Below are 25,954 nucleotides of genomic sequence, written 5' to 3' on the forward strand. Positions count from 1 at the left end.
GGAAGGACAGAGATGGATCCTTCTGATGGGTTTGTCTCTACTTCCTATTGAGAGTCTACTCTGTATTGCGTAAGACATACCTAGTGCAGAACCATATATGAGGCTCTGGCCATATGACCTTACACTGGGTCTGACATACAACAAGTGTTCAGTCAATTCCAGGAAAGTCAAACTGTGGACCAGGGCTTAAATTCAGTAATGTGTTTAGTGCCCATCTTTGTGTATTTACCTCTAAAATTCTTTGAGGACAGAGTAGTGGTTAAGTTGCTCACCATTCTATCTTCATTCCTAGCACAGTGCTGGGCATGGAACAAGCACTTACTCATTTAGTAAGTATCTGTCCAATGAACAAATGGGCCACAGTCTCTCACATCTGTCGTACGCAATGCTCACCGTTCTCCTCTTTTATTGCTTCAGTGAGGTGGTAGGCCTCCTCCTGTATGCGTTCTTCTAAGCTCTTCTTTCCTAAACCAAAGTTCCTTAGTGCTGTCAGAGTGAACCTTCTTTGCTCCTTCCATACCTGGTCATTTGACATAATCAATCCTGGGAAAAAGAAAGTTAACATTACAGTATTCTGATTCCATAATGTGAATATCCAGCAAATGATAGGGATGTGTATCAGATGAAAGACAGGAGAAGATCATTAAGGCACTTGAAAACGCCCAGAGAAATAGTACCAGAGCAATGAATATAACGGCTAACATTTATTGATTCCTCGCAATCTCAGGCACTTTAATATGTATTTTGTTGTGCATTATATAATTTAGTACTCATAGAAACTCTTTGGGATATGTACAATTATTACCATCCCCACCCACCCATTGTACTAATGAAAAAGCTGAGGAACAAGGGATAAAGAATAAAGTACACTTTACAATGTCTCACAGTACGTAAGCAACTAAATAGGTGTTCAATTTCAGGTCTGCCTAATTCCAAAGCTCATGCTTTGATGACTAGTTACATAAGTAAAATTAATATTTATGTTATACTAAACACTAGGAATGCACTACTGGATAAGACAATACCTATACTCTTAAAGAGGCCAAGAAAGGCTTTATAGGAGAGGTCCTATCTAAGCTGGACATTAAAAGATGATGGAAGGGCTCAAGAGAGTAAGAGAAAGTTCCATAAAGAAAGAAGAGTACAAGCAAAGAAAATAAATTTTTTGGTGTGTTTAACAGACCATCATTTGCTTTATAACACAGGTAATGCCACACTTCTTTCAATTTCTTCAATTTCAGAGCACTCCTCAACACCTTTTAATATCTGACTGTGGCCTTCTCACCCAATGGATTGGTCCTCCTTGTTGTCATATCCAGGGAGACCTTTTGACTTCATCTTACCTGGTGCAGCATTAGACACGTCTTTCTTGAAATACTGCCTTCCAGTGTGCCTAGGATACCACTCTCTCCAAATTTTCTTCCTAATTTCTTCCAGCAACTTCCTGTATCTTTGCTGGTTCATCTATTAAATCTTGAAATGGTGGAGTTCTTCAGGAACTTCTTCATCTAAAACCTCTTTATTTCCTCACCCTATACTCTATTTCTCAGAAATCTTATGCACTCCTAAAATTGTAAATAACATCTATCGATAGTGACCATCTATTTCTGTCCCTGATCTCCAGAAGCATATATACAACACTGCCTGCTTGACTTTGCTGACTTAAAGGCATTTTGAATTCTGCATATCCATGATTGAACTCACAATTTTCTCCATAAGACTTTTCACCCATGCCCAGCTAAACCAAATACCTTGTTGTCTTCTAAGTGTTCCTTCTTTCCATCATCTACCCTTTTGAGTGTCACCTCAATACCTGCTTCTCTCTGCACCCAGGTCATCATGTCTTATGAGGTGTACCTCCTGGATATCTAAAATCCAGGTGTACACTGCCACTATCTTGATCTAACCTACTGTTATTTCCCTACTGTTATTGGACCCCCTAGCCCGAGCTACCACTGTCTCTAACCTAAAATGCTACAAAAGTCATTTGCTCCTTTTCTTTTATGCTCTACATGGCAGCCTCAATAAATCCTAGAAATCTACAGTGTAAATATGATAATTCCCTTCTCTACTTAAAGCCATTCAAGAGCTTCCATTAATGTTAGGATAAAAACTGATATTCTTAACAGGAACTTGCATGAACTACTCCTGACCAAGCTCAGCAGCTTCATCTGTCTTTAATCCTCTCCTTTTAATTCCCATGCTTGTCACGTTGGCCACCTTTCATTTCTTCACATTCCTTGTCCTTTTCACTTCAGGGACTTTTCATAGTCTATTCTGTCTACCAGATCATTTTACCAGTTTATCAAATGAATAGTTATTTACTTACTTTTTCTGCATCCTAGGACTACATTAGTAAATACATCCTGCACTCGACTTTATAACACTGTAGGCTTCTAATTATTACAGTTGACTGATACTATTTTTCTCTCTGTATAGAATATAAGCTACATAGGACATGGATTTTATCTCTTCTACTCACTGTTACATCACTCATGCCTAGTACTGTGCATCACAAAGCAGATAATATAGTGAATGGATATAGAATTAATTGATGAAATATTTCAAAGAATTGAGAAGCACCTAAAAGTGGTGCTTTGATAGAGTCATACATTTGAGATTTTCATTTCAATTTTTAAATGTTTCAGCATATTTAATGGTAATTTTCACTGTTCATGCCAATCTGTTCTAACATGGACCGGAAAGGTCAAGATCATCTGTGTGCGACAGCCTTAATGAAAGAGAATAAGGAACTAGAGACAGGAAGAAGCAGCAGCAGATGGAGGCAGAGCCACGTCCATTTTCCTAAGGGAAGAGGGTTGGAAGAGGAAAGCAGAGAGAACATGTTCCTCTGCTATAAATGGGTAATGTGGTTACTTCCTTATAAACACATCCAGAGTAGGTTTGGGCAGGGCATGCGGCTTCTCCCGAATCCAAGTTAGGGATGATTTTATCAAATCCTCTGAGGGAGTGGTTTCAATCAAGAAATGTGAATATCCAGCTTCCTTTAGTGGCAGGAAGTTTACAAAGGGGCTGGTTTCTGGGAGTGTTGGAAAATTAGTCACCAAGATGCCTTCAACAGACTATAGAAATATCAACATCAAACACCCACCTTTCATTGGCCAAGAAACTTACCATTTTTCTTAAAGATACGTTCTCTTATAGGGGTCACAGGGCGGTTCCCAAAGTTTTGGTCCATGTGGATAAGGGCTTCTTTGATTAAGGGCAAGCCAGTAATAAGAACTGCAGAAATGTTACCAAGCTCCAAGCTAAAAAGGTTCCCATATTTCTTCACAAACTGAAAAACAGTTAAATAGCGATAGGTGAATATGCACATGTTCATGTGTTCAGAGATGGAGGATGGGTGTGTGTAGCTGGGGGGATCATATTGAGAGGAGTGTGTGTGTGTGTATGTGTACATTCGTCTCATGGGAATGCTTTTATTTCCTTTTCTCCTCCCATCAACAAGGCTCAGATTCAATTCACTTCAGGATGTGAAAGTTTCCTTATAAAGTATCTATTTATGTATTCAACCAACATGAATTGAGTGAGTATCTATCATGTGTCTCTAGAGCAAGGCATGAGAATAAAACTGTAATAAATAGATAAATTCTGGCCATGTGCAGTGGCTCATCCCTGTAATCACAACACTTTGGGAGGCCAAGGTAGGCAGATTGCTTGAGCCCAGGAGTTCGAGACCAGTCTGGGCAACATAGTGAGACCCTGTATTTACAAAATAATAAAAAATTAGCTGGGTATGGTGGTACATGCCTGTGGTCCCAGCTACTCAGGAAGCTGAGGTGGGAAGGTCACTTGAGCCTGAGAGATTGAGCCATGATCGTGCCACCGCACCCCGACCTGGGTGATAGAGTGAGAGCCTGTCTCAATCTATAGACACAGTAAACAAGATTTCTAATCCCACGCATCCTAGAGTCTAGTGAATAGAGAGAATTCAGCACATCTGAATTCTCATTTGAACACTAATTGTGTCTCAGCCACTTAAGAAGGCTGACACATGATTAGTGTTAATCTGATGTACCAACCACGGACTTCTTAGTAAATGATAAATAGCTGTTTAACCAAAAGAGAATGTCCCCTTCCTAGACTGGACATAGATAATAGAAACATATGATAGACAATAGAAGGTGCATTATAGGGTAGTGGCAGGGCTTGGAGGAAAGCCCTCGAGCTCTGGAGTGATGTAATAGTCTGGGCTGTACAGTTCAATCGTTTTAGGCTCTTGGGGAAGTTGCTTTATTCTGAGCCTCAGCTCCCCAGCTATAAAAGAGAGAAAATTATTCCTCCCTCTTAGGGTTCTGCAAGGAAGAACGAGAGCAGCAATGTGAAAGGCACTTTGTTTTCTGGTTTCAGGCGCACAGCCACCCAGAGAGTCTCCGAGGAATGAAAGAGCTCTGTGTGCAAAGGGCTGTGGATGCATTCTCATGGTGGCAGAGAGGACAGGAGCCCACTGGTGTGTGGGAAGAAGGCATTCATGGTCACAGGCAGCCATTGCTAGCACCTTTCATATTTTATCTCATTAATCTCACAACCACCCTATAGTAGTAACAATTTTTCTCATCTTTCAAGAAGGAAAATGAGTCATAGCTGAAATAACATAGCCAAGATGACAAAGTTGTTGAGTGGTGCAGGGAATTTGCCAGGCATTGTGTAAGAATTGAGGACAAAGACATGAATCTGAGATGGCTCCAGAACCTTAGAGTTTAGTGGGAGTCATAGAGTGAAAGTAAGAATGAGTGAGAGTGAGAGAGTTGGGATGGGAGAGAGAGAGAGAATGGGGGTGTGTATGTTCATGAATATGCACAAGTGTGCAAATATCTGCAAATATGGGTTGGAGGATAGTGTACCATCATGAATCAAAATCCTTCCAAATCTATCTATTCAACGAAGGGGCATAAGTAGACCCTGATCCTGCCTTTTGTCTGTCTGGGTTGTGTCTAGCTGCAGGCAGTGGTAACAATCCAAAGGGCTCCATTTCCTTTAGATGTGTGTGGCCTCTTCTCCCCAATCCAGATGCCTTTGCACTTACACTTCACCATGTTCTTCTTAGAGTCCTGTGCCTAATGGTCCCCATCAGAGCAAGTACAATGGATTCAGTCTCATCCCACCACCTTGCTCCCACATTAAAGATCAAGCCTCAACTCAGTCCTTGTATTCTTTTGACCCAGGGTCCTTGATCAATCTTTATCTCCTACACAGCATGTCCTGTCCTGCTAGAAAGCGCAGAACTGAGATTCAATCTCAAGTTGGTTTGCTCCTAAAGTATGCGTCTTTGATTCTAAGAAATGGCAGTAATGGGACCATACACATTAAGCACATTTTTTTTATGTTCCCTTGCTGAATTCCTAGATGAACTTCTTAGACCTGACAAGAAGGATTTCTCGACTAATGTAGAACATTAAATAAAAATGCTTTTTGAATAGCTGAAAAATCTCAGGTTAAGTTAAATGACTTCTAACTGGCAAAGTATATAGCCTAGAATCTCAGCTTGTACTTGGGAGAGATTCAGAACTCCATTACTATTTACTGAAATAAAGTTTCACAAATTTTATTTATACCAACATTCTGCCACAGCATAATTCTAGTTAAACAGAACTAGATCAAAAACTTGTATGGTATCATCAACTGTTTAAACACTGGTAGGTAGGAGCCCTGGGATGAGGATGGCGATGTCTAGCAATTCTTATGTATACCCTATCAGTCATTATACCAATTACTTTAGAAAAATTCAGTGACACAGAGGACCTCTGAGAAGACTTTGTAAGGCAGAGCACACTTTTCAATTGTATATCATTAATTGAGCCATGAAAAAAACCCTCAACAGAATAAAGAAACAAAACAAGGTAAAAATAAGATCCTTTGAAAGGCAAAAACAGGCATAAAATCAGAAGTGAAAATAGAAAAAGAAAAGAATTGAAACACAATCTATAAAAGTCAAACAAAAGCAACAGAAGACAGGAAATGTACTGCTAAGAGTAAAAATTCCAAATGTGGCATTAGCATTTAAAAAACAAAATAAATGTTTACAGCAAAGAGGAAGAAGTAACGAATTAGTGGGAGATGAGATTGAACTACTGAACTGTGGCTACCAAGAGATATAAAGTTGACAGAGATTCCACTGAATCTAAATTCTTAAATTTAAGAATCAACAGAACAAAGACATGAAAAGAGGAAAAGAAAAACAGGAACAGAGTGTACTAATTCACAGTCTTGCCGGCAGTAGGTCAGAGGGCCTGTTCCCCTGAACTCTAACCAACACTGAGCTCTGTGTGTGTGTGTGTGTGTGTGTGCGTGTGTGTGTGTGTGTGATCCTAATAGGCATGAAAATGCATGCTGTTTCTATATCTCTCTAAGGTTTAACATTTTTCCCTCAATCTGGATGTTGTATTTTTAAAGTCACATGTTTATGTCTCTCAAACACTTCTGTATCAAGGTATTCAACATTTTTCTCATTGATACGTAGAATTTCTGATAAAAAGTTGGAAATATAATTTTATTTTCATTTACATGCAAATCTAGAAAGATATCTAGCAAGGTCCTACAGCGATATTGCTAAGTGTGTGTGTATGTGTGTGCGTGCCCATGTACATGTGCACACATGAACAGTGGTTGCAGGGTGAGCACAAGGACAGGTAAGAATCTCTCTCTCTTGTTAAACTGTATTTCAATATGTTGTCTCACTGTGTATGTATTGGCTTTATAGTTAAAAAGTTGTTTTATCCAATAAAGAAAAAAAAAAACAAGGAAATGGGAAATAAAGCTTTAAAACAGTGGTTCTTTACCTTTTTGGGTTATAGAATCCTTTGAAAAGATAACATATATCATAGATCTACTCTCCAGGAAAAACATACATAACTATACACATAAACAGCTTTACATGCAGTTTCAGGAGCTGCCAGTCCTCTGTGGCCCATGAACTCCTTCTAAGAATAATGGTCTCACAGGTAGTTCTTGGGGTTATTATGCTGGTTTCTGAGAACACGCTGTGGAAAACAAATTCATGTTCAATTTAACAGGATTTTATGAGATGCTTAAGAGTTACCAGGAAGCTTCTGGCACTGGTATATTATATGTGGAGGTAAGATCAATATGATATGATGTTTTCCTAAAGTGTCAAAGTCTCTTGGGAGAGACTGTGCAGAAAAAAAATTGGAATGCACAGCAGATGACCTGTGTTATTATCCTGATAGAGAGGGACATAAAGCTATCACAAGAAGAGATGACTTTCCACCACAGACATAAGAAAAAGATATTTTTAAAGAGTAGATGGTAACTGAGCCAGATCTTAAATGAAGGTCATAATGCCACCAAAAACAAACAACAAACAAACAAACAACGCCCAAACCACAACGATAATGAAAAACAGGTAGCAAGAAATCAAAGAATGCAACGAGTCCTTCACTTCAAGAAGCTCACACGCTAATGGAGCATATAGATAAATAATCACTTCTCATTATTACCATTCTTTACAATACAATATCTGGTGGGAGGAAGTTAGGAATCACATAAAGGATCCAGGGTTGAGGCAGGTTCCTGGGAAAAGTACGTTCACAGTTGATAAGGGGAAGTGGGAGACAAAGCTGACAAGGTAATCTGAGCTAGGCTGAGGAGAGTCTTAACATTAGGTATAATGTTTTGGATCTTGTTTGGTTCTCAATCAGAATTCTAAGTTGTTTGTGTAGGAGAGTTGTTTAAGTAAGTGAGTACTTAAGAGTTTGGATTTTGAAGTTATACAAACTTGTTTGAATCTAGGTTCTGCTTCTTACTTTCTGTGTGATTTGAGAGAAAGTTATTTAACTTTTTCTCATCTTAGTTTCCAAATCTATAAAATGGGCTTTGTTATTAGTTCCCATGTTTAGTATTGTTATGGTAAGTAATCATAATACTAAAATTAATAATAAAATTATTATGGCTCAGACCATTTTCCCCTATTAAAAATCTCCTGTCCCTTTACTCCATTTAGCCACTTGCCAAAAATCAAAATTTCTTTTAAAATTCAGCACAATTTATTCCAATATTCTACTAAAGGTTATCCCCAGGGTTTCTATTCAGTGATCCAGTCTCCTGATATCCCATTTGGTTACCAAGAGTCTACACTATGCATTTAATCATACACTGCCTTGCACTTTGCCTGGTATATGATAAGCACTTAATAAATGTCTGTTGAATGAATAGAATAAATCAACTCTCCTCTAACCATGTCATAAAAAGTCAGGCAGCATAAAGTAGATAACAGATGTTCAAATCAAATAGTCTCAGGTTCAAGTCCTTGTTTGTTATGATTTAGCTGAATAACCTGGGCAGTTCACTGTTTGTTCTCAGCCAGTTTTCTCCATGGTAAAATGGAAGCACCATCAAATCATACTAAACTTGTGTGCCTATCATGAAGATGAATTGAAAATTAACATAAAAATCCTTATGTAAAATCTATTAGTTAGTACTTAATGTTTCCCAATTGCAAGAATGTAAATTTAATTATAACTAAATTACATCATTTAACTCCATTTGTTTTACACCCAGAAATATAAAAATGCAAATCTATATAAAATAAAAACAAACAGTGACGATGTGATAAAAAGTCACAGGGCCAGGGATGAGATCCTAGTCTCAGTTTTATCACTGGCTAGTTTTGTGACATTAGGCAAGTCATTTAACCTCTCTAGAAACACCTATGTTAGGAATACAACAAAGGTGCAGACCAAGCTTCTTATTTCAGACAAGACTGAATAAAAGCATTCCATTTTACTTCTATTAATCATGACACCAATTAACACAGACAAAAATATCTTCAAGAAAAGTCTACTCTCTCTAGCCAAAGGACCAGGAGAAGGAAAGCCCGACAGGACAGAAACCATTTTTCCTTTTTATTTCTTTGTTGTGGAGGCAAATACCATGAAAAACATATGAACCTTCCCAACTCTTAAAGGTCCTACAGCACTGGAGTACATGGATGGTACCTTATCTTTTCACCCTACATTGCAATAACGAGGTAGTACCCGTCTTTGCTGAGTCTGTGAGCTGAATTTTGACTTCTATTCCTAAGCTGCAGTAAAGAAACTCCCTGCAGGAGTCAGAGGGCAAATGAGGATTTCCAGCCTTCTTCCATAGTAATAAGGAGGTGTACTTCCTTTTGGAGCAGAAATGGGCAGATCTCTGACTCTCTTCCTTCTGTAATAAAGAATAAGCTACTATAGCAGAGGGATCTCTGTCTTCTATTCCATCTTCCTTTTCCCCAGCTTGCACTGATGAGAATGTGAAATGGATTCCTGTGGGACAGGGTAATACAAAGTGGAGTAGACAAGAATAGTACTGCAGAGGCTTTATAACCTGCATTGACATTTGAACTGCCACCCACAAAAGTAAGCATTCAGAATCTAAATAGGCTATATGCTAAAATAAAAGATCTGTACAGTGTCCAGGGTAAATCTTATAACAAATATATAAAATGTCCAGGATATAGTCCATAATTACTCACCTTACCAAGAATCAGGAGAATATAAATTTGAATGAGTTGACACCAACACTGAGATGACACAGATGTTGAAAATATAGAATAATTACATATTTTAAAGCAGTTGTTATAAAACTTTTCCAATAACTATGAACACTCTTGAAACAATTAAAACATTAGGAAATTTTAAAAGAGAAATAAAAGATAAAGAAGAACCAAGTGAAAATTTTAGAATTGAAAATACAATAGAATAAATTTAAAAATTCAATAAAATAGCTCAATAGCAGAAGAAGAATCTGTGAAATTGAAGACAGGTCAGAAGAACATATTCAAACTAAACAACATGAGAAATTACATTGGAAACCACAAAAACTGAGAGTCTCAGGAACTTCTGGCATAAGAAGAGATCAACCTTTGTGCCGTCAGTATCTAAGAGTACAAGAAAGAAAGAAAAAAGAATGCATAGTTGAAAAATATTTGAAGAAAGAGTGGCTGAAACTCCCCCAAACTGGCAAAAGACAAATATATAGATTCAGAAACCCAAACAGGATAAACCCAAAGAAAATGGCACCAAGACCTGTCATAATTAAACCTCTGAAAATTAAAACAAAGAAAATTTCTTGAAGGAAGGCGGTGAAAAAAGGCTCATTACATAAGGGGAATAACAATTCAAATGACAGTAGATTTCTTAACAGGAACCACAGAGGCCGAAAAGAAGTAGCATAACATTTAAAAATGTTGAATGAAAGGAATTGTCAACATAGAATTCTATGTCTAGTGAAAATATACTTCAGAAATGAAGGTGAAATTAAAGCATTCTTAAATGAAGGAAACCTAAGAGAATTTCTTGCCAGCACACCTGCACTAATGACTAAAGAGAGTTCTTCAGATCTGAAAGGATATTATAAAATTCAGAAATTAAAACATCAGAAATGAAAAAAAGATAAATGAAAAGGGTAAATAAATGAATAAATACAATAGACTATTATTCTCTTGAGTTTTCAAAATTGCATTTAACATTTAAAAGCAAAATTATAATATTATCTGATGTAGTTTTCAATGTATATAGAGATAACACTTATGACAATTATAAAGTGGAAAGGGTAAAGGAACTAAATGGTTGCACGATATCTATGTTTCACTTAAAGTGGTAAAATTTTGACATTAATAGACTGCAGTCAGCTACATTTGCATATTATAATCCTCAGAGCAATAACTTGTAAATCACTATACAAAGAGAGATGCTAAAAAATACCTCAGATAAATAAGAATAAAATTATTTTTAATATGTTCAAATAATTCACAGGAAGACAGGAAAAGGAAAACAGAGGCATAAAAAACAAGGAAAAACCAAATAAATGATAAAATGGTAGACAAATCTTAATATGTCCATAATTACATTAAATATAAATAGTCTACATTCACCAATTAAAAGACACAGATTGGCAGAATGAAAAAAATGACCCAAGTATATGCTGTCTTCAGGAAGCTAATTTCAAGTACAATGATACAAGTAGGTTAAAAGTTAAGGAACAGAAATGCACACACCATGCACATACTAATCAGAAAAAAGTTGTGGCTATATTATATCAGATAAACTAAAGTTTAGGCAAATAAAATTATGAAGAATTAAGAGGGACATCACAGGACAAAAAGATCAATTCACTAAGAAGCCATGATAATCTTAAATGTGTATGCACAAAACAAGAGAGTTTCTAAATACATGAAGGAAAAACTACTAGAACTGAATGAAGAAATAGATAACTCTAAATTGTCCTTGGCAACTTCAACATTCCTCCTTCAGTAATTGATAGACTCAGTAGATAAGAAGTCAACAAGGATATAGGCAAACCAAACAATATCATTGCCCAATAAAATCAAATTGATATTTACACCAACAATAATTTATATCAATTACTCCACCCAACAATAGTCAAATACACATTTTTTTTCCAGCCTGCATGGCACATTTATCAAGATAGACTATATCTTGTGTCATTTAATCAACCTTAACATATTTAAAAGAACGGAAATCATACAAAGTATGATGTTTGACCACAATGGAATCAAACTGAATGATAACAGGAAAATCTCCACATACTTGGAAATTGAACAACATAATTATTAAACAAGGGCAAAGGTTTGGGAGCTTAGCTTTAATATTCTGTGACTAATTCTGTCACTTAGTCACTTAGTATTACCAATTGGGTATTTCTCCCATAAAGTGATAAAGCTTGGCCTATCAATATTTGAGTACAATATACAGCCATGTGTTTAAAGTACTGCATGTGTAGGGAAAGAGAAACTAATATTTGTTATGTATCAACTATAAGCCATGTCAATATGGACCATTCACTATTTTATTTAATCTTCATAATCACTTGTCACTGTGTTGTCTCTCAGCAAGGTGTCTGCGCTGAGTAGCAGGAAAACCAGCACTGGTTTCTTGAAATAGAGTTTGAAGTCTGAGAGAACGTCAAAGAATTCGGTCACCAGAGGTGGGCAGCCCTGATAGGAGATTATTGTATAGAGGTGGAAAGAGGCTGCGTTAAGAAGGGTCCTAGGTGGATGTCTGAAGTCAGGAGTCTGAACACCGTTTGGCAAAAATTTAAACAGAGGGAGAACATTTGAAAATTACTTAGTGAGAGAGTGCACTGCACGGGAAGGAGGCTGAAGGTGGAGGACTCATTTAGTGTAGTGGTAACAACCCAGTTGAGAAACGATGAAGATTGAGGCAGCATCATGACCACTTTATGTAAGGGCAATGAAGCTTCTCAGAAAGAAAGTACAGCGCTTTTAAAGACAATCATATAAAAGAGGCCAAGGTAATCACATTATAAATAAGGTGTTCCAATAATGTTTAACATGACAACATGCAAAATAGTAAACATTTAATGTTCCATCCCTAGAAAGTGCAGGTGGAATCATGCCAGTTAATGGGTTAGGAAATGAAACTCAAAGCGGATTTTACCAAGTTACCAGCGTAAGCCATACCTCTTTGTGCCCTTTAACCGCCCACCCACGTTCCCGGAACATCCCTCGTCCTGCAGAACCGGGTTAGGGTCAGATCGCGCCAGGCACCTTCTCCCGCTCCTACCAGCTGAATATCCAGGTGCGACTTCTCGAAGTCCACGTGGAAGAAGTTGCCAAAGAAGGGCAGGCCCCAGGGCCCTGGCGGGTAGTTCTTTGGGCGCCGTCTTTTGAGAAAGTCAGCAAAGAGCAGAAAGACGACAGTGCCCAGCAGGAGAGTCCGAGGACTAAGCATTGCCCAGAGGGCAGCCGCCAGGGAGCCCATTGCTGCGAGAATGGCCCGGACGTTCTCCTGCTCTTCTGCGGTCCGAGCGTGCGATGGTCCCCCGCAGCACCTCCCCGCCCCGCCTCTTCTCCCCGCCCCGCCCAGCCTCCCAGCCCCGCCTCATTCCCAGCCTCTCCCCGCCTCCCAGCCCCGCCTCACTCCCAGCCTCTCCCCGCCTCCCAGCCCCGCCTCACTCCCAGCCTCGCCCCGCCTCCCAGCCCCGCCTCACTCCCAGCCTCGCCCCGCCTCCCAGCCCCGCCTCACCGCCAGCCCCGCCCCGCCTCCCAGCCCCGCCCCTTCGCAGCACCCAGTGGAGATGCCAGGTGCTGGATTCCTGGGGAGGACACGCACCGGACTTAGAAAAGGCCAGGCTAGAAGCAGTTTCTTTTCCATTTAGAAAGCCCATGGGATTACAGAGAGCGCCACAGACGTTTGAGCCTCTTTTGTTCAATCAATCGTCTCTCCCGTGATTGGAACCGTGCCTGGTAAATAGTGATGACAACAGCGGTACCTAACATTTCTTGGGCTCTTACTATATGCCAGGCAGCATATCCGCCTCTTTACATAAATTATTATTTCATTTTGATAAAATTATGCAGAAGATGCTCTCGGTAGTCTCATCTTGTAGTTGAGGAAGCAGAAAAGTTAAGTACTAAGGATGTGGTGAACAAATAAATCCACCCTTCTGAAAGACATCTAAAAGAGGTCCTGTATTTGAAAGTGTTTGGAAGATTAAAAGGCGCTACATCAAAGCTGCTAGCACTGAGCAGCGTCCAAAATAAGTGCTTAATTAATATTTGTTGAAGGAATGTCTTTGTCCTGATTCTTACTGGTTTACTCTGTAAGGCTCCTCTCCGGAGCCCCAATACTGTAGGACCACCAGGTTCCAGCCTTTCATACCGTTTGGTGAGTGCCTGCTTGGGTCTCACAAATGGTGAGACTCAAAACACAAAACATAGTTTTGGAATAGCATAGTACGCACTCATGTGCTTAACATAGAGACACATATTCTGCTTACAATATTTTATTTTATTTATTTATTTATTTTTGAGACGGAGTCTTGCTCTGTTGCCCAGGCTGGAGTGCAGTGGCATGATTTTGGCTCACTGCAACCTCCGCCTCCCGGGTTCAAGTGGTTCTTCTGCCTCATCCTCTCATGTAGCTGGGACTACAGGCACATGCCACCACGCCTGGCTAATTTTTGTATTTTTAGTAGGGACGGGGTTTTGCCATGTTGGCCAGGCTGGTCTCGATCTACTGACTGTAGGCGATCCACCTGCCTCAGCCTCCCAAAGTGCTAGGATCACAGGGCATGAGCAAGAAATGAAATGAGAATTGAAGTCTCTTGCTCTCTTGCTAAGATCTAGAGAGAAATACTGGTCAGAGCTTAGCTTGTATCCTTCTGGTCCTCATTTTCCTGTTTTACTACAGCTGTTATGCATCCATACAATATTTCTAATATTTATATATTTTTTACAAGAATTATTGTACAACTGTTTTTTTCTCTCAGTATTGTATGTTTGACTTTTATCCTGATTGATATATGTGGCTCTAATTTATTTAATTTAGTAGATGGATAGTATTCTATTATCATGCCACAATTTATTTGCTCATTTCCATATCAATGGGAATCAGGTTTGTTATATCTCTCCTTCCCTTTTATTTTTTCCTTTAAAAAATGATACAGGGGAATGACTTCCATAACGGCAGCATGAGAAACCCCACAGTACCTCTTCTTGGTAAAAAACCGTGATTGCTAAAAACTATTTATAAAACTAAGGCGGGTGGATCACGAGGTCAAGATATCGAGACCATACTGGTCAACATGGTGAAACCCCGTCTCTACTAAAAATACAAAAAAATTAGCTGGGCGTGGTGGTGCACGCCTGTAGTCCCAGCTACTTGGGAGGCTGAGGCAGGAGAATTGCTTGAACCCAGGAGGCGGAGGTTGCGGTGAGCCGAGATCACGCCATTGCACTCCAGCCTGGGTAACAAGAGCGAAACTCCGTCTCAAAAAAGAAAAAGAAAAAGAAAAAAAAACCTATTTATAAAACTAAAATAATTTAAGTTCCTGAAAATTGTTCTAAAGGCATACAGTAAATAAATAAATTTTATTTAAGAAAAATTTACTAAACCCTGGTAAACACAGTAAGAGTCTGTGGCATTTGAACCATAACCCACTCCTTCTCCTAGTCCCCAGATCAATGTGACAGAAACCCTATTCTAGTCAGTTATATCAAAGAACACTTTCCCTAGCTCCCAGATGAAGGCTACAGTATCTCCCTGAAAGGAAAAATCTGCTGGCATTTCTCATACCCAGCTCCCAGAATTTCATGTTGCAGAAGCTCTATTCTAGACAAAACTGGCTAAGAGGTCTAGGGATAACCTCCTCCATCCAGCTCCTACTTGTAAGGCAGAAATAATACCTACCCCAGGCCAACAGGCTGGGAATACTGAGCCATGATTTCCCTCATCTCAGCTTGCTCATGAGATAGAGGTTCCACACTGGGAGAGGTTAGCCACAAACACCAGAGATGAATGCCAGAAACAACAGAGATTTTGGTGGTAAGCAATTAAGAGGAGGCTGGTAGTTCCATAAGAACAAGAAGCTAAACCATAGGGTAACTAGAAGTTTGCCAGGGTCAGTCAGCACAAGAGATAGCCAAGAAGAGCCTTCCTGGGCAGGAACAAATCTCAAAGAATGGCCTCAAAGACTATTCCTGAGAATAAGCCCAAATTTAACTGGATGAAATTGTGAAGCAATATATGCCCCAAGGCATTGTTGAAAACAATAGAGCAATCAGCTGGAAGTCAGTGTGTAATACCAACAGAGGCAGACAGTTTTAAATATAGAACAGAAAAAGACAGTCAAAGAGAGCCCTTCTAAAACCAACGTCATTGTGTTGTGACTGGTGCACACCCAAGTCCATGTCCTCAGAGAAGTGACATCAGAGGCTTTACACTATAGAGAAAGTTTCACTAAATTAGTCAGTCTTGCCAAGTCTGTAAACAAATAAAATACAAACAAAAAGAACTGGGAGAAAAGGGCAGATCATTAGCCATAATTGCCATAATATATTATCTAAAATGTATAGTTTTCAACAAAAAATGATAATACATGCAAAAAAGCAGGAAAGTGTGACACAATAAGGAAAAATCAGGTAACGGAAACTGCCTGTGAGACAGCTCAGATGTCAAACTTAGCAAAGACTGTAAAGCAACTTAATTATAAATATGTCCAAAGAACTACAGAAAATTGTGGTGAAGGAAGTAAAGGAAGGTATGAGACAATGTTTCAACAGATAGATGATCTCAATGATGAGATAGAAATTATTTAAAAAAAAGTGGAATTTTGGATTGAAAATTGCAATAACTAAAATTAAAAAAAACCACTATGGGGATCAACAGTAGATGTAAAGTAGAAAAGGAAAGAATCAATGAACTTGAAGATAGCTCAATAGAGATTATGCAATGTAAAGAACAGAGACAGAAAAAAATGTGGAACATCATTAAACACACCAGCATATATGTAATCAGAATACCATAGAATATAATGGTGAGAAAAGAGCAGAAACATATTTGAAGAAATAATGGCTGTAAAATTCTCCAAATTTCATGAAAAACATTAATCTATGTATCCAAAAAGTTCAATAGGCCCTAAATAGGATAAATGCAATGGAATCCACACTCAAATACATTGTAGTAAAAATACTGAAAGAGAAAGACAAAGAGAAAATCCTACAAGCAGCAGAAGAAAAACAGTTCATTCAAATAAATTGGAACTCCAAAAAGATTAACAGATGACTCGTAATTAGAAAAAATGAAGCCCAAAAGGCAGTAGGATGATATATTCAAAGTGCTAAAAGAAAAGAAAAAAACTCGGAAAACCGTTAACCCACTTGAGTTCGGTCCACCTCTTGGTTACTGTGAACAACGCTGCTCCAAATGAGGGTGTGTAAATATCTCTGAGATTCTGCTTTCAATTCTTTTGGGTGTGTTCCAAGAGATAGAGTTGCTGGATTACATGGTAGCTCTATTTTTAATATTTTTGGGAACAACCATGTTATTTTTTATAGTGATTACACCATTTTGCATTCCTGGAAGCTGTGCCCAAGATTTTCAATATCTCCGCAACTTCATCTGTATTTGTTATTTTCTGTTATTTTTGTTATGCTATTCATCCTAATATGTGTAAAGTAGCATCTTATTGTAATTTTGATCTTAATTTCTCTAATAATTAGTAATGTTAAATATATTTTCATGTTCTAGTTGATCATTTGTATACCTTCTTTGGAAAAATATGTATTCATGTTTTTCGCCAATTTTTAATTGGGTTGTTTGATTTTTTACTGTTTAATTATGGGAGTTATTTATGTATCTCTATATTAATCTTATCAAATATATGATTTGTGAATGTTTTCTCCCTGAAAAAAAAAGTGTCAGCCAAGAATCTTATAGGCAGCATATGGTTTATTTTTTCAAAAATGAAAGCAAAAACAGCTATCTCCAAATTAAAAAATACAACCACTGAGAATTTGTTGCTAGCAGACAAAGAAATACTTAAGAATGTCCTTAGATTGAAAGGAACTGACCTTAGTAATTAGACACTACATGGGCACACAAATTGCAAAGTTAATTTTGCGATTGTAAAAGATGGCATAAATGTGTATTTCTTCTCTTTTCTCCTGTTAACTGCTATAAAGAGTATTTGTACATATGTCTGGTTTCCAGTCCAGTGTGAATGGAGTTTGGAAGTCATCACTCTTATTTTTGCAACAAGAAAAAAGCTGAACAAACAGAAAATTAACAATTCTTCTTAGAAAACAGGTAAGAATAGGGTAGATATTAGCCCAACTACATCAATAATCATTTTAAATGTCAATGACCTAAATACACTTATTAAGAGATACAGTCTCTCAGAGTGGATTAAAAAATATTCTTCTCAGAATGTTTGTTGTTAGTGTACAGAAACATAGCTGATTTTTCCATGTTGATTTTGTATCCTAAAACTTTGCTGAATTTGCTTATTAGTTCTAACAGTTTTGGGGGGTTGGTGTGTGAAACCTTTAGGATTTCCTACATATAAGATTACGTCATCTGTGAAGAGAGAAAATTTACTTCAGCATTAAAAAGAATATACTTAACTAAGGAGGCAAAAGATTTGTACACTGAAAACTGTAAGAAATTGCTAAAAGAAATTAAAACAGACACAAATAACTGGAAAGACACCCCATGTTCGTAGATTGAAAGACTAAATATTGTTAAAATGTCCATATTACCTAAAGTCATTTGCAGATATAATGTCATCATATCAAAATCCTCGTGACTTTTCCCTTTTTGAGAAGAAATTAAAAAATATTCTAAAATGTATATGAACCTACAAAGGACCCTGAAAAACTGAAATAATCTTGAGAAATAAAAACAAAGCTGAAGACACCAAACTTTCCTAATTCCAAAATATTACAAAGATTCAATAACCCAATAAATCTGATACTGGCATAAAGTAGACGTAGATACCAATGAAACAGAATAGATAGCCCAGAAACAAATTCATGCATATATGATAAAATGGTCTTCAACATGGATGTCAATACTACATAATGGGGGAAGGATAGTCTCTTCAACAATGGTGTGACAAAACTGTATAACCACATGCAAAATAATTAAATGGAGCCCTTATTATACAACATAGACAAAAATCAACTCAAAATGGATTAAAAACCTAAACATATGACCTGAAACCATAAAGCTTCTAGAAGAAAACATAAAGAAAGTCTTCATAACATTGGTCTTGGCAATGATTTGGATATAACATCAAAAGCAGAGGCAAAAAAGGAAAATTATATAAGTGAGAATACATCAAACAAAAGCTTCTTCACAGCAAAGGAATGGAGTGAAAGTATTTGCAAACCATGTATATGATGGAGGTTGATATAAAAAATATATAAGAAATTCCTACAAATCTATAGCAGGAAATCTCCAAATAACGTGATTCAAAATGCGCAAATGACTTGAATAGACATTTTCCCAAAGAAGACATACAAGTGGGTGAACAGGGAAATGAAAATCACACTCATAATGAGGCATCACCTCATACATGTTAAGATAACTATTACTAAAAAGTCAAAAGATGATACATGTTGGCTAGGATGTGAAGAAAATAGAATTTTTGTGCACTGTTGGTGGGAAGGTAAATTGGTACATAAAATCATTATGAAATATGAAGGTGCTTTAAGAAATTTAAAATAGAATTACCATATGACTCAGCAATCCCATATCTGGTTATATATCCAAAGACAATGAAATCACTGTATTGAAGAGACAACTGTATTGATATATTCATTATCCCATTATTTACAACAGCCAAGATACGGAAACAACCTAAGTGCCTCTTGATAGATGAAGGGATAAGGAAAATATTATATATATACACACACACAACAGAACATTATTCAGTCTTAAAAAAAGGAGGACATCCTGCCATCTGCAACAACATGGATGAATATAGAGGACATTATGCTAAATGAAATAAGCCAGTTACAGAAAGGCATATACTGTGTGATTTCAATTTTATGTGGAATCTAAAAAAGTGAAACTTATTGAAATGAATGAAAGCACGGTTTACTAGGGTTTGCAGGTGGGGACTGGGGAGATGTTGGTCAAAGGGTACAAACTTGCAGTTATAAGATTTATAAGTTTGGAGACCTAATGTACGGAATGGTGACTGTAGTTAATAGTGCATTGTATACTTGAAATTTGCTAAGAGAGTAGCTCTTAAGGATCTACACACATGCACATGCATGTAACTATGTGAGATGATGGATATGTTAGGCAGCTTGATATTGGTAATCACTTCATAATGTATACCTATATCCAAGCATCACATTGTTCACCTTGAATATATACAAATTTTATTTGCCAATTATACTTCAATAAAGCAGAAAAACATAAAAGATAATCCAAAAGAGAAAAAGAGATATACTTAGGTATGTATCTAGCAAAACATGTAAAAATGTATATGCAGAAAACTACAAAACTCTGATGAAAGAAATCATAGGAGGTGTAAATAAATGGAGAGATATTCCATGGACACAGGTAGAAAGACTCAATATTATCAAGATGTCAGTTATTCTCAGCCTGGAAAAACTTCACATGTTCTGAGTAGAATATAGTCTTCCTTCCTTCCTTCCTTTCTTCCTTCCTTCCTTCCCCCATCCCCCTTTCTTTTTTGTGAAATGGAGTTTTTTTTTTTTTGTTATTGTCACCCAGGCTGGAGTGCAATGGCACAATCTTGGCTCATTGCAATCTCCTTCTCCCAGGTTCAAGTGATTCTCCTGCCTCAGCCTCTGGAGTAGCTGGGAATACAGGTGCATACCTGGCTATTTTTTTTTTTTTTTTGTATTTTTAGTAGAGACAGGGTTTCACCATGGTTGGCCAGACTGGTCTTGAACTCCTGACCTCAGATGATCCACCCACCTCAGCCACCCAAAGTGCTGGATTACAGGTGTAAGCCACTGCTCCCGGCCCAGAATATACTCTTTAATACTTAGATGTGAATATTAATCCTCCAGTTACCTATGTGCTGAATGTCATAATGGGACTTTTTACATTTACTATTTCACTAAATTCTTAGAACAGGCTTGAGATGTAGGTGCTACTGTCCTAATTTTTCAGATTAGAAAACAAAAGTTTGTGCATTTGAAATCACTTGTTCAAGCTTAAAATATTAGTGGGTGGCAAAGCAAAAAATCAAACGCAGCTCTGCTTGAGAGCAGAATTTGTGTTGTTTTCCTGAAGTATAAAATCAGGAGTGAATTCCTTTACCCTGTGTCAGATGTGAACACCTCTGCTTAGTCTCTCAAAACTTCATAATCATGCCACCCCTCCTTTCCAGCCTAGCCCTCTGATTGAATCATCAAGTATTTTGAAAGATTCACTTTATTCCCAGTGACTCCCCCCTTTCATCTGCATAAATATTTTTACCTTTAAACACATGTACCTTGGACTTCCTTGGGGTGCCATCTCTAGTCCTGCTGTTTATCTAAATCCTTATCATCTTCAATTTAGATCCTATGTCCTCCAGAACTTTGTGTTTTTTTGTACTTTGCTCTACTTTGATTATTTGCTTTTTTCCCCCACCTCTGTCTCTGCCTAGAATTAATATTGAAATACTGTGCAAACATCTAAGGCCAGGTCAAAGGCTCACTGTCCCAAGACATGGGATCAGATATTCCCTGAAGGAGTGATATCCAGAACTAGTATTCAAAGGAAATGTTAACTGGCCAGCAAGTTGTCAAGCAGTTTACATACTAACTTCAGGAATAAATTTTCAGTTATTACCATCGCATATCAGAACCATAAATTGATTTCTACTCAGAGTAACTCAGGTTACTTATTGGTTTTCAAAAAGCAATGAGAAGTCCTGAATAGTAGCTCAGGAATAGGGTAAGCTGCTGTAGCAATGACTCCAAATACGTGTCATTCAAACAGGATTAAAGTTTGTCTCTAACAGAACATTCCAGAAACTGGCAGTTGGTCTGGCCACCAGATAGGTGGTTCTGCTCCATGAAGCCTCCAGGGTTCCAGTTTCTTTCCATCTTGTTATTTCTCCATTTCCTATGGGGTAGTCTTTGTCCCCACATGCATATGCGTTTCAACAGCACCACAGCTATATTTTAGTCTACTGGAAGAAAAATGTTAAGATGGCAAACATTTATTTTTTGAAAGCCTTGATCTGAAAATTATCTTAATCACTTCCACTCATACCCCATTGTCCAGAATCTAGTAATATGGCCATGGCTAGTTGGCAAGGGAAACTGGCAAATGTAGTTTTCAGCTAGCAGCCACGTGTCTATCTAAAACCCTAGGCATACTATTACTAAAAGAAAAAAAGGAGAAATCGATATTTAGGGGAGTAATTAGTGTTAGCCATAGGCTGTCTGCCAAACTCTTCGGGAACTAACTTAAACACAGTTAGAAATCTTATAGGTCAGAGTCAGAATTCAAGTAGTTTGCTTGGATCAAAGTTGTAAAACTATGGGGTCCACATAACTTAGTACCAAGAGAATAGCAGCAAGAAGTCCTTCTCTCTTGCCTCACTTGTTTTTATTTTAATAATGAAGATTGATTAGCCTGTGTCTAAAGGTATGCATCAAACATATGTTACTGATATGTACCTGTTTCTACCATAGTTCTTTAATCTCTCTGCCAATCTCACTAGCACGGAGGCCAGACATTGCAGTGGGACTCCCTTCCTTTGATCCTCTTCCTCCTATGTCCAGGGGACACTTTTTGCTTTATTTAACAAATGTTAATGTCATGACCTTTATTAGGAGATTAAGAGCCATAGTTCTTTTTATTTTTTAGTTTGATACTTCAATAAACTCAAAATATATCGGTAGGGATAGGGCATAGCTTACTCTCTGGGAGGTAAATAGCAGGAGCATTACTTTGGCAGCAAGAGTCTTCTGGTTGTCATCCAGTTTAGTTTGTTCCTCCTTGTCCTTTATTTCATTTTGGATAAGGGTTTGTAAATGTAGGTGGTAGGTCTCTGACCTAGCTTCCAGAATCACTTCTTTACTTAATGTCTTAAGAACCCCTGTGCCTTCACTCTTTAAAACCCAGTGAGTATTGGGCCTAACTGAATCTCTTAAGGAAGCTACAGAGGGAGAAGAGCTTTGCAGCTTTTCTGCAATAAGGTGCCTCAGTAGTGTAGACAGATGTCTATAGTTCATGACTATTTGGTTAGCTAGCTGCTATAGTGGAAGTGCATTCAACAGACATTGAATGCCTACAGTGTGGCAGGCTGCACATGGGTAACAGATATACTGCAGTAAACAGAAATAGATAAGTTGCTGTTCTCATGGAACTTACAATCTAGTTGCTGTGCTCAAAAGAACATGAGTTTTCAGATCTAGGATTAGTCCTTATGTATTTCAAATGGTTCCACTCTGTTGAAGCCTACTATCATGTACATATCATTGTATCTCATGCCCTGAGAGCCCCTGCTATCTTATGATTTTCACGGCTGGAAGTCTACTTCAGATTTTTTCATTTTTCTTACTAGCCTAATTGTGTGTAATGTTGCTCATTATACTCACTTTCTGGTGGGGACTTTGTTTTCACAATTATGCAGATATCTGTGTGGAAAAATAGTCACCAAAATATATCACTTTGTTCTAGAGCTAGTTAGAATCAAGTGGTCAGTCACGAATTTAAAAAGCACCCAAAACTCTTTACATCTTCTAATATAATATACCAGTCCTAAAAAAATAACTTTATTGAAGTATAATTGGTATATGATAAATTAGCACACTTATAGTGTACAATTTGATAAATTGTTGAGAGACATGTAAAATATTTTGAACTAAATAGACAGACTTCTAGACAGACTAATAAAAAAGAAAAGAGAGAAGAATCAAATAGATGCAATAAAAAATGATAAAGGGGATATCACCACAGATTCCACAGAAATACAAATTACCATCAGAGATTACTACAAACAACTCTATGCACATAAACCAGTAAACCTGGAAGAAATGGATAAATTCCTGGACACTTGCATCCTCCCAAGTCTAAACCAGGAAGAAGTAGAAACCTGGAATAGACCAATAACAAGGGCTGAAGTTGAGGCAGCAATTAATAGCCTACCAACCAAAAAAAGCCCAGGTCCAGATGGGTTCACGGCCAAATTCTACCAGATGTACAAAGAGCTGGCACCATTCCTTCTGAAACTATCCCAAACAATACAAAAGAGGGAATCCTCCCTAACTCATTTTATGAGACCAACATCATCCTGATACCAAAACCTAGCAGAGACTCAACTAAAAAAGAAACTTCAGGCCAAAATCCATGATGAACACCTATGCAAAAATCTTCAATAAAATACTGGCAAACCAAATGCAACAGCATATCAAAAAGTTTATTCATCACGATCAAGTCGGCTTCATCCTAGGGATGCAAGGCTGGTTCAACATATCCAAGTCTATAAATGTAATCCATCACATAAACAGAACCAAAGATAAAAGTCACATGATTATCTCAATCGATGCAGAGAAGGCCTTCAACAAAATTCAGTAGCCTTTTATGCTAAAAACTCTCAACAAACTAGGTATCAATGGTACATATCACAAAATAATAAAAGTTATTTATGCCAAACCCACAGCCAATATCATACTGAATGGGCAAAAACTGGAGGCATTCAGTTTGAAATCTGGCACTAGACAAGGATGCCCTCTTTCACCACTCCTATTCAATATAGTATTGGAAGTTCTAGCCAGAGCAATCAGGCAAGACAAAGAAATAAAGGGTATTCAATTAGGAAAGGAGGAAGTCAAATTGTCTCTATTTGCAGATGGCATGATTGTATATTTAGAAGACCCCATCATCTCAGCCCAAAGTCTCCTGAAACTGATAAGCAACTTCAGCAAAGTCTCAGGATACAAAATCAATGTGCAGAAATCACAAGCATTCCTATACACCAATAACAGACAAACAGAGAACCAAATCAAGAGCAAACTCTCATTCACAATGGCTACAAAGAGAATAAAATACCTAGGATTACAACTAACACAGGATGTAAAGGACTCTTCAAGGAGAACTATAAACCACTGCTCAAGGAAGTAAGAGAGGACAAAAACAGATGGAAAAATACTTCAAGTTCATAGTTAGGAAAAATTAATATCATGACAATGGCCATACAGCCCAAAGTAATTTATGGATTCAACACTATCCCCATCGAGCTACCAATGACCTTCTTCACAGAACTGGAGAAAAACCACTTGAAACTTCATATGAAACCAAAAGACAGCCCGCATAGCCAAGACAATCCTAAGCAAAAAGAGCAAAGCTAGAGGCATCACGCTACCTGACTTCAAACTATATTACAAGGCTACAGTAATCAAAACAGCATGGTACTGGTACCAAAACAGAGACATAGACCAATGGAAGAGAACAGAGGCCTCGGAGGCAACACCACACATCTACAACCATCTGATCTTTGACAAACCTGACAAAAACAAGCAATAGGGAAAGGATTCCCTGTTTAATAAATAGTGTTGGGAAAACTGGCTAGCCATGCACAGAAAGCTGAAACTGGACCCCTTCCTGACAACATACACTAAAATTAATTCCAGATGGATTAAAGACTTAAACCTAAGACCTAACACCATAAAAACCCTAGAAGAAAACCTAGGCAAAACCTTCCAGAACATAGGCATAGGCAAGGAATTCATGACTAAAACATCAAAAGCAATGACAACAAAAGCTAAAATAGACAAATGGGATCTAATTAAACTTCAGAGCTTCTGCACAGCAAAAGAAGCAATCATTAGAGTGAACTGGCAACCAACAGAACAGGAAAAAATTTTTGCAATCTACTCATCTGACAAAGGGCTAATATCCAGAATCTACAAAGAACTAAAACAGATTTGCAAGAAAAAACATCCCCATTCAAAAGCAGGTGAAGGATATGAACAGACACTTTAAAAAAGAAGACATCTTGAGGCCAACAAACATATTAAAAAAATACTCATCATCACTAGTCATTAGAGAAATGCAAATCAAAACCACATTGAGATACCATCTCATGCCAGTTAGAATGGTGATCATTAAAAAATCTGGAGACAACAGATGCTGGAGAGGATATGGAGAAATAGGAACACTTTTACACTGTTGGTGGGAGTGTAAATTAGCTCAACTGTTGTGGAAGACAGTGTGGCAATCCCTCAAGGATCTAGAACTAGAAATTCTGTTTGACCCAACAATCCCATTACTGGGTATATATCCAAAGGATTATAAATTGTTCTATTAGAAAGACACATGCACACGTATGTTCATTGCAGCACTGTTCACAATAGCAAAGACCTGGAACCAACCCAAATGCCCATCAATGTAAGACCGCACAAGGGAAATGTGGCACATATACACCATGGAATATTATGCAGCCATAAAAAACAATGAGTTTGTGTCCTTTGTAGGGACATGGATGAACCTGGAAACCATCATTCTCAGCAAACTGACACAAGAACAGAAAATCAAACACCATATGTTCTCACTCATAGGTGGGTGTTGAACAATGAGAACACAGGGACATAGAGAGGGGAGCATCACACACTGGGATCTGTTGTGAGAGTGCTAGGTAAGAGACAGTGGATGGTGGGGAGGGATAACACGGGGAGAAATGCCAGATA

At 37.8% G+C, this 25,954-nt stretch overlaps 1 protein-coding gene across 4 annotated transcripts in view; it reads right to left on the minus strand.

Moving 5' to 3' along the window:
- CYP2J2 (cytochrome P450 family 2 subfamily J member 2) overlaps window positions 1-20,803 on the minus strand; it is a 34,968-nt gene extending 14,165 nt beyond the window's left edge. The window contains exons 1-3 of one of the 4 annotated variants that reach the window (XM_064372407.1): window positions 20,748-20,803; window positions 3,136-3,298; window positions 394-543 (exon numbers count right to left, since the gene is read on the minus strand). In XM_064372407.1, the coding sequence (XP_064228477.1) occupies window positions 394-543; window positions 3,136-3,298; window positions 20,748-20,786 (352 nt within the window). In that variant the 5' untranslated portion in view covers window positions 20,787-20,803. Of the gene's footprint in view, window positions 1-393; window positions 544-3,135; window positions 3,299-12,463; window positions 12,482-12,566; window positions 12,836-20,747 lie in introns of those variants that run through there. The other 3 variants (XM_064372408.1, XM_021667779.2, XM_064372409.1) reach the window with 3 other exon arrangements.
- Window positions 20,804-25,954: the final 5,151 nt, after the last annotated feature.

Source organism: Aotus nancymaae, unplaced genomic scaffold (assembly GCF_030222135.1).
Source record: "Aotus nancymaae isolate 86718 unplaced genomic scaffold, 86718_ANA_hifiasm-v0.15.2.pri h1tg000007l, whole genome shotgun sequence".
In the NCBI taxonomy this organism is placed as follows: domain Eukaryota; kingdom Metazoa; phylum Chordata; class Mammalia; order Primates; family Aotidae; genus Aotus; species Aotus nancymaae.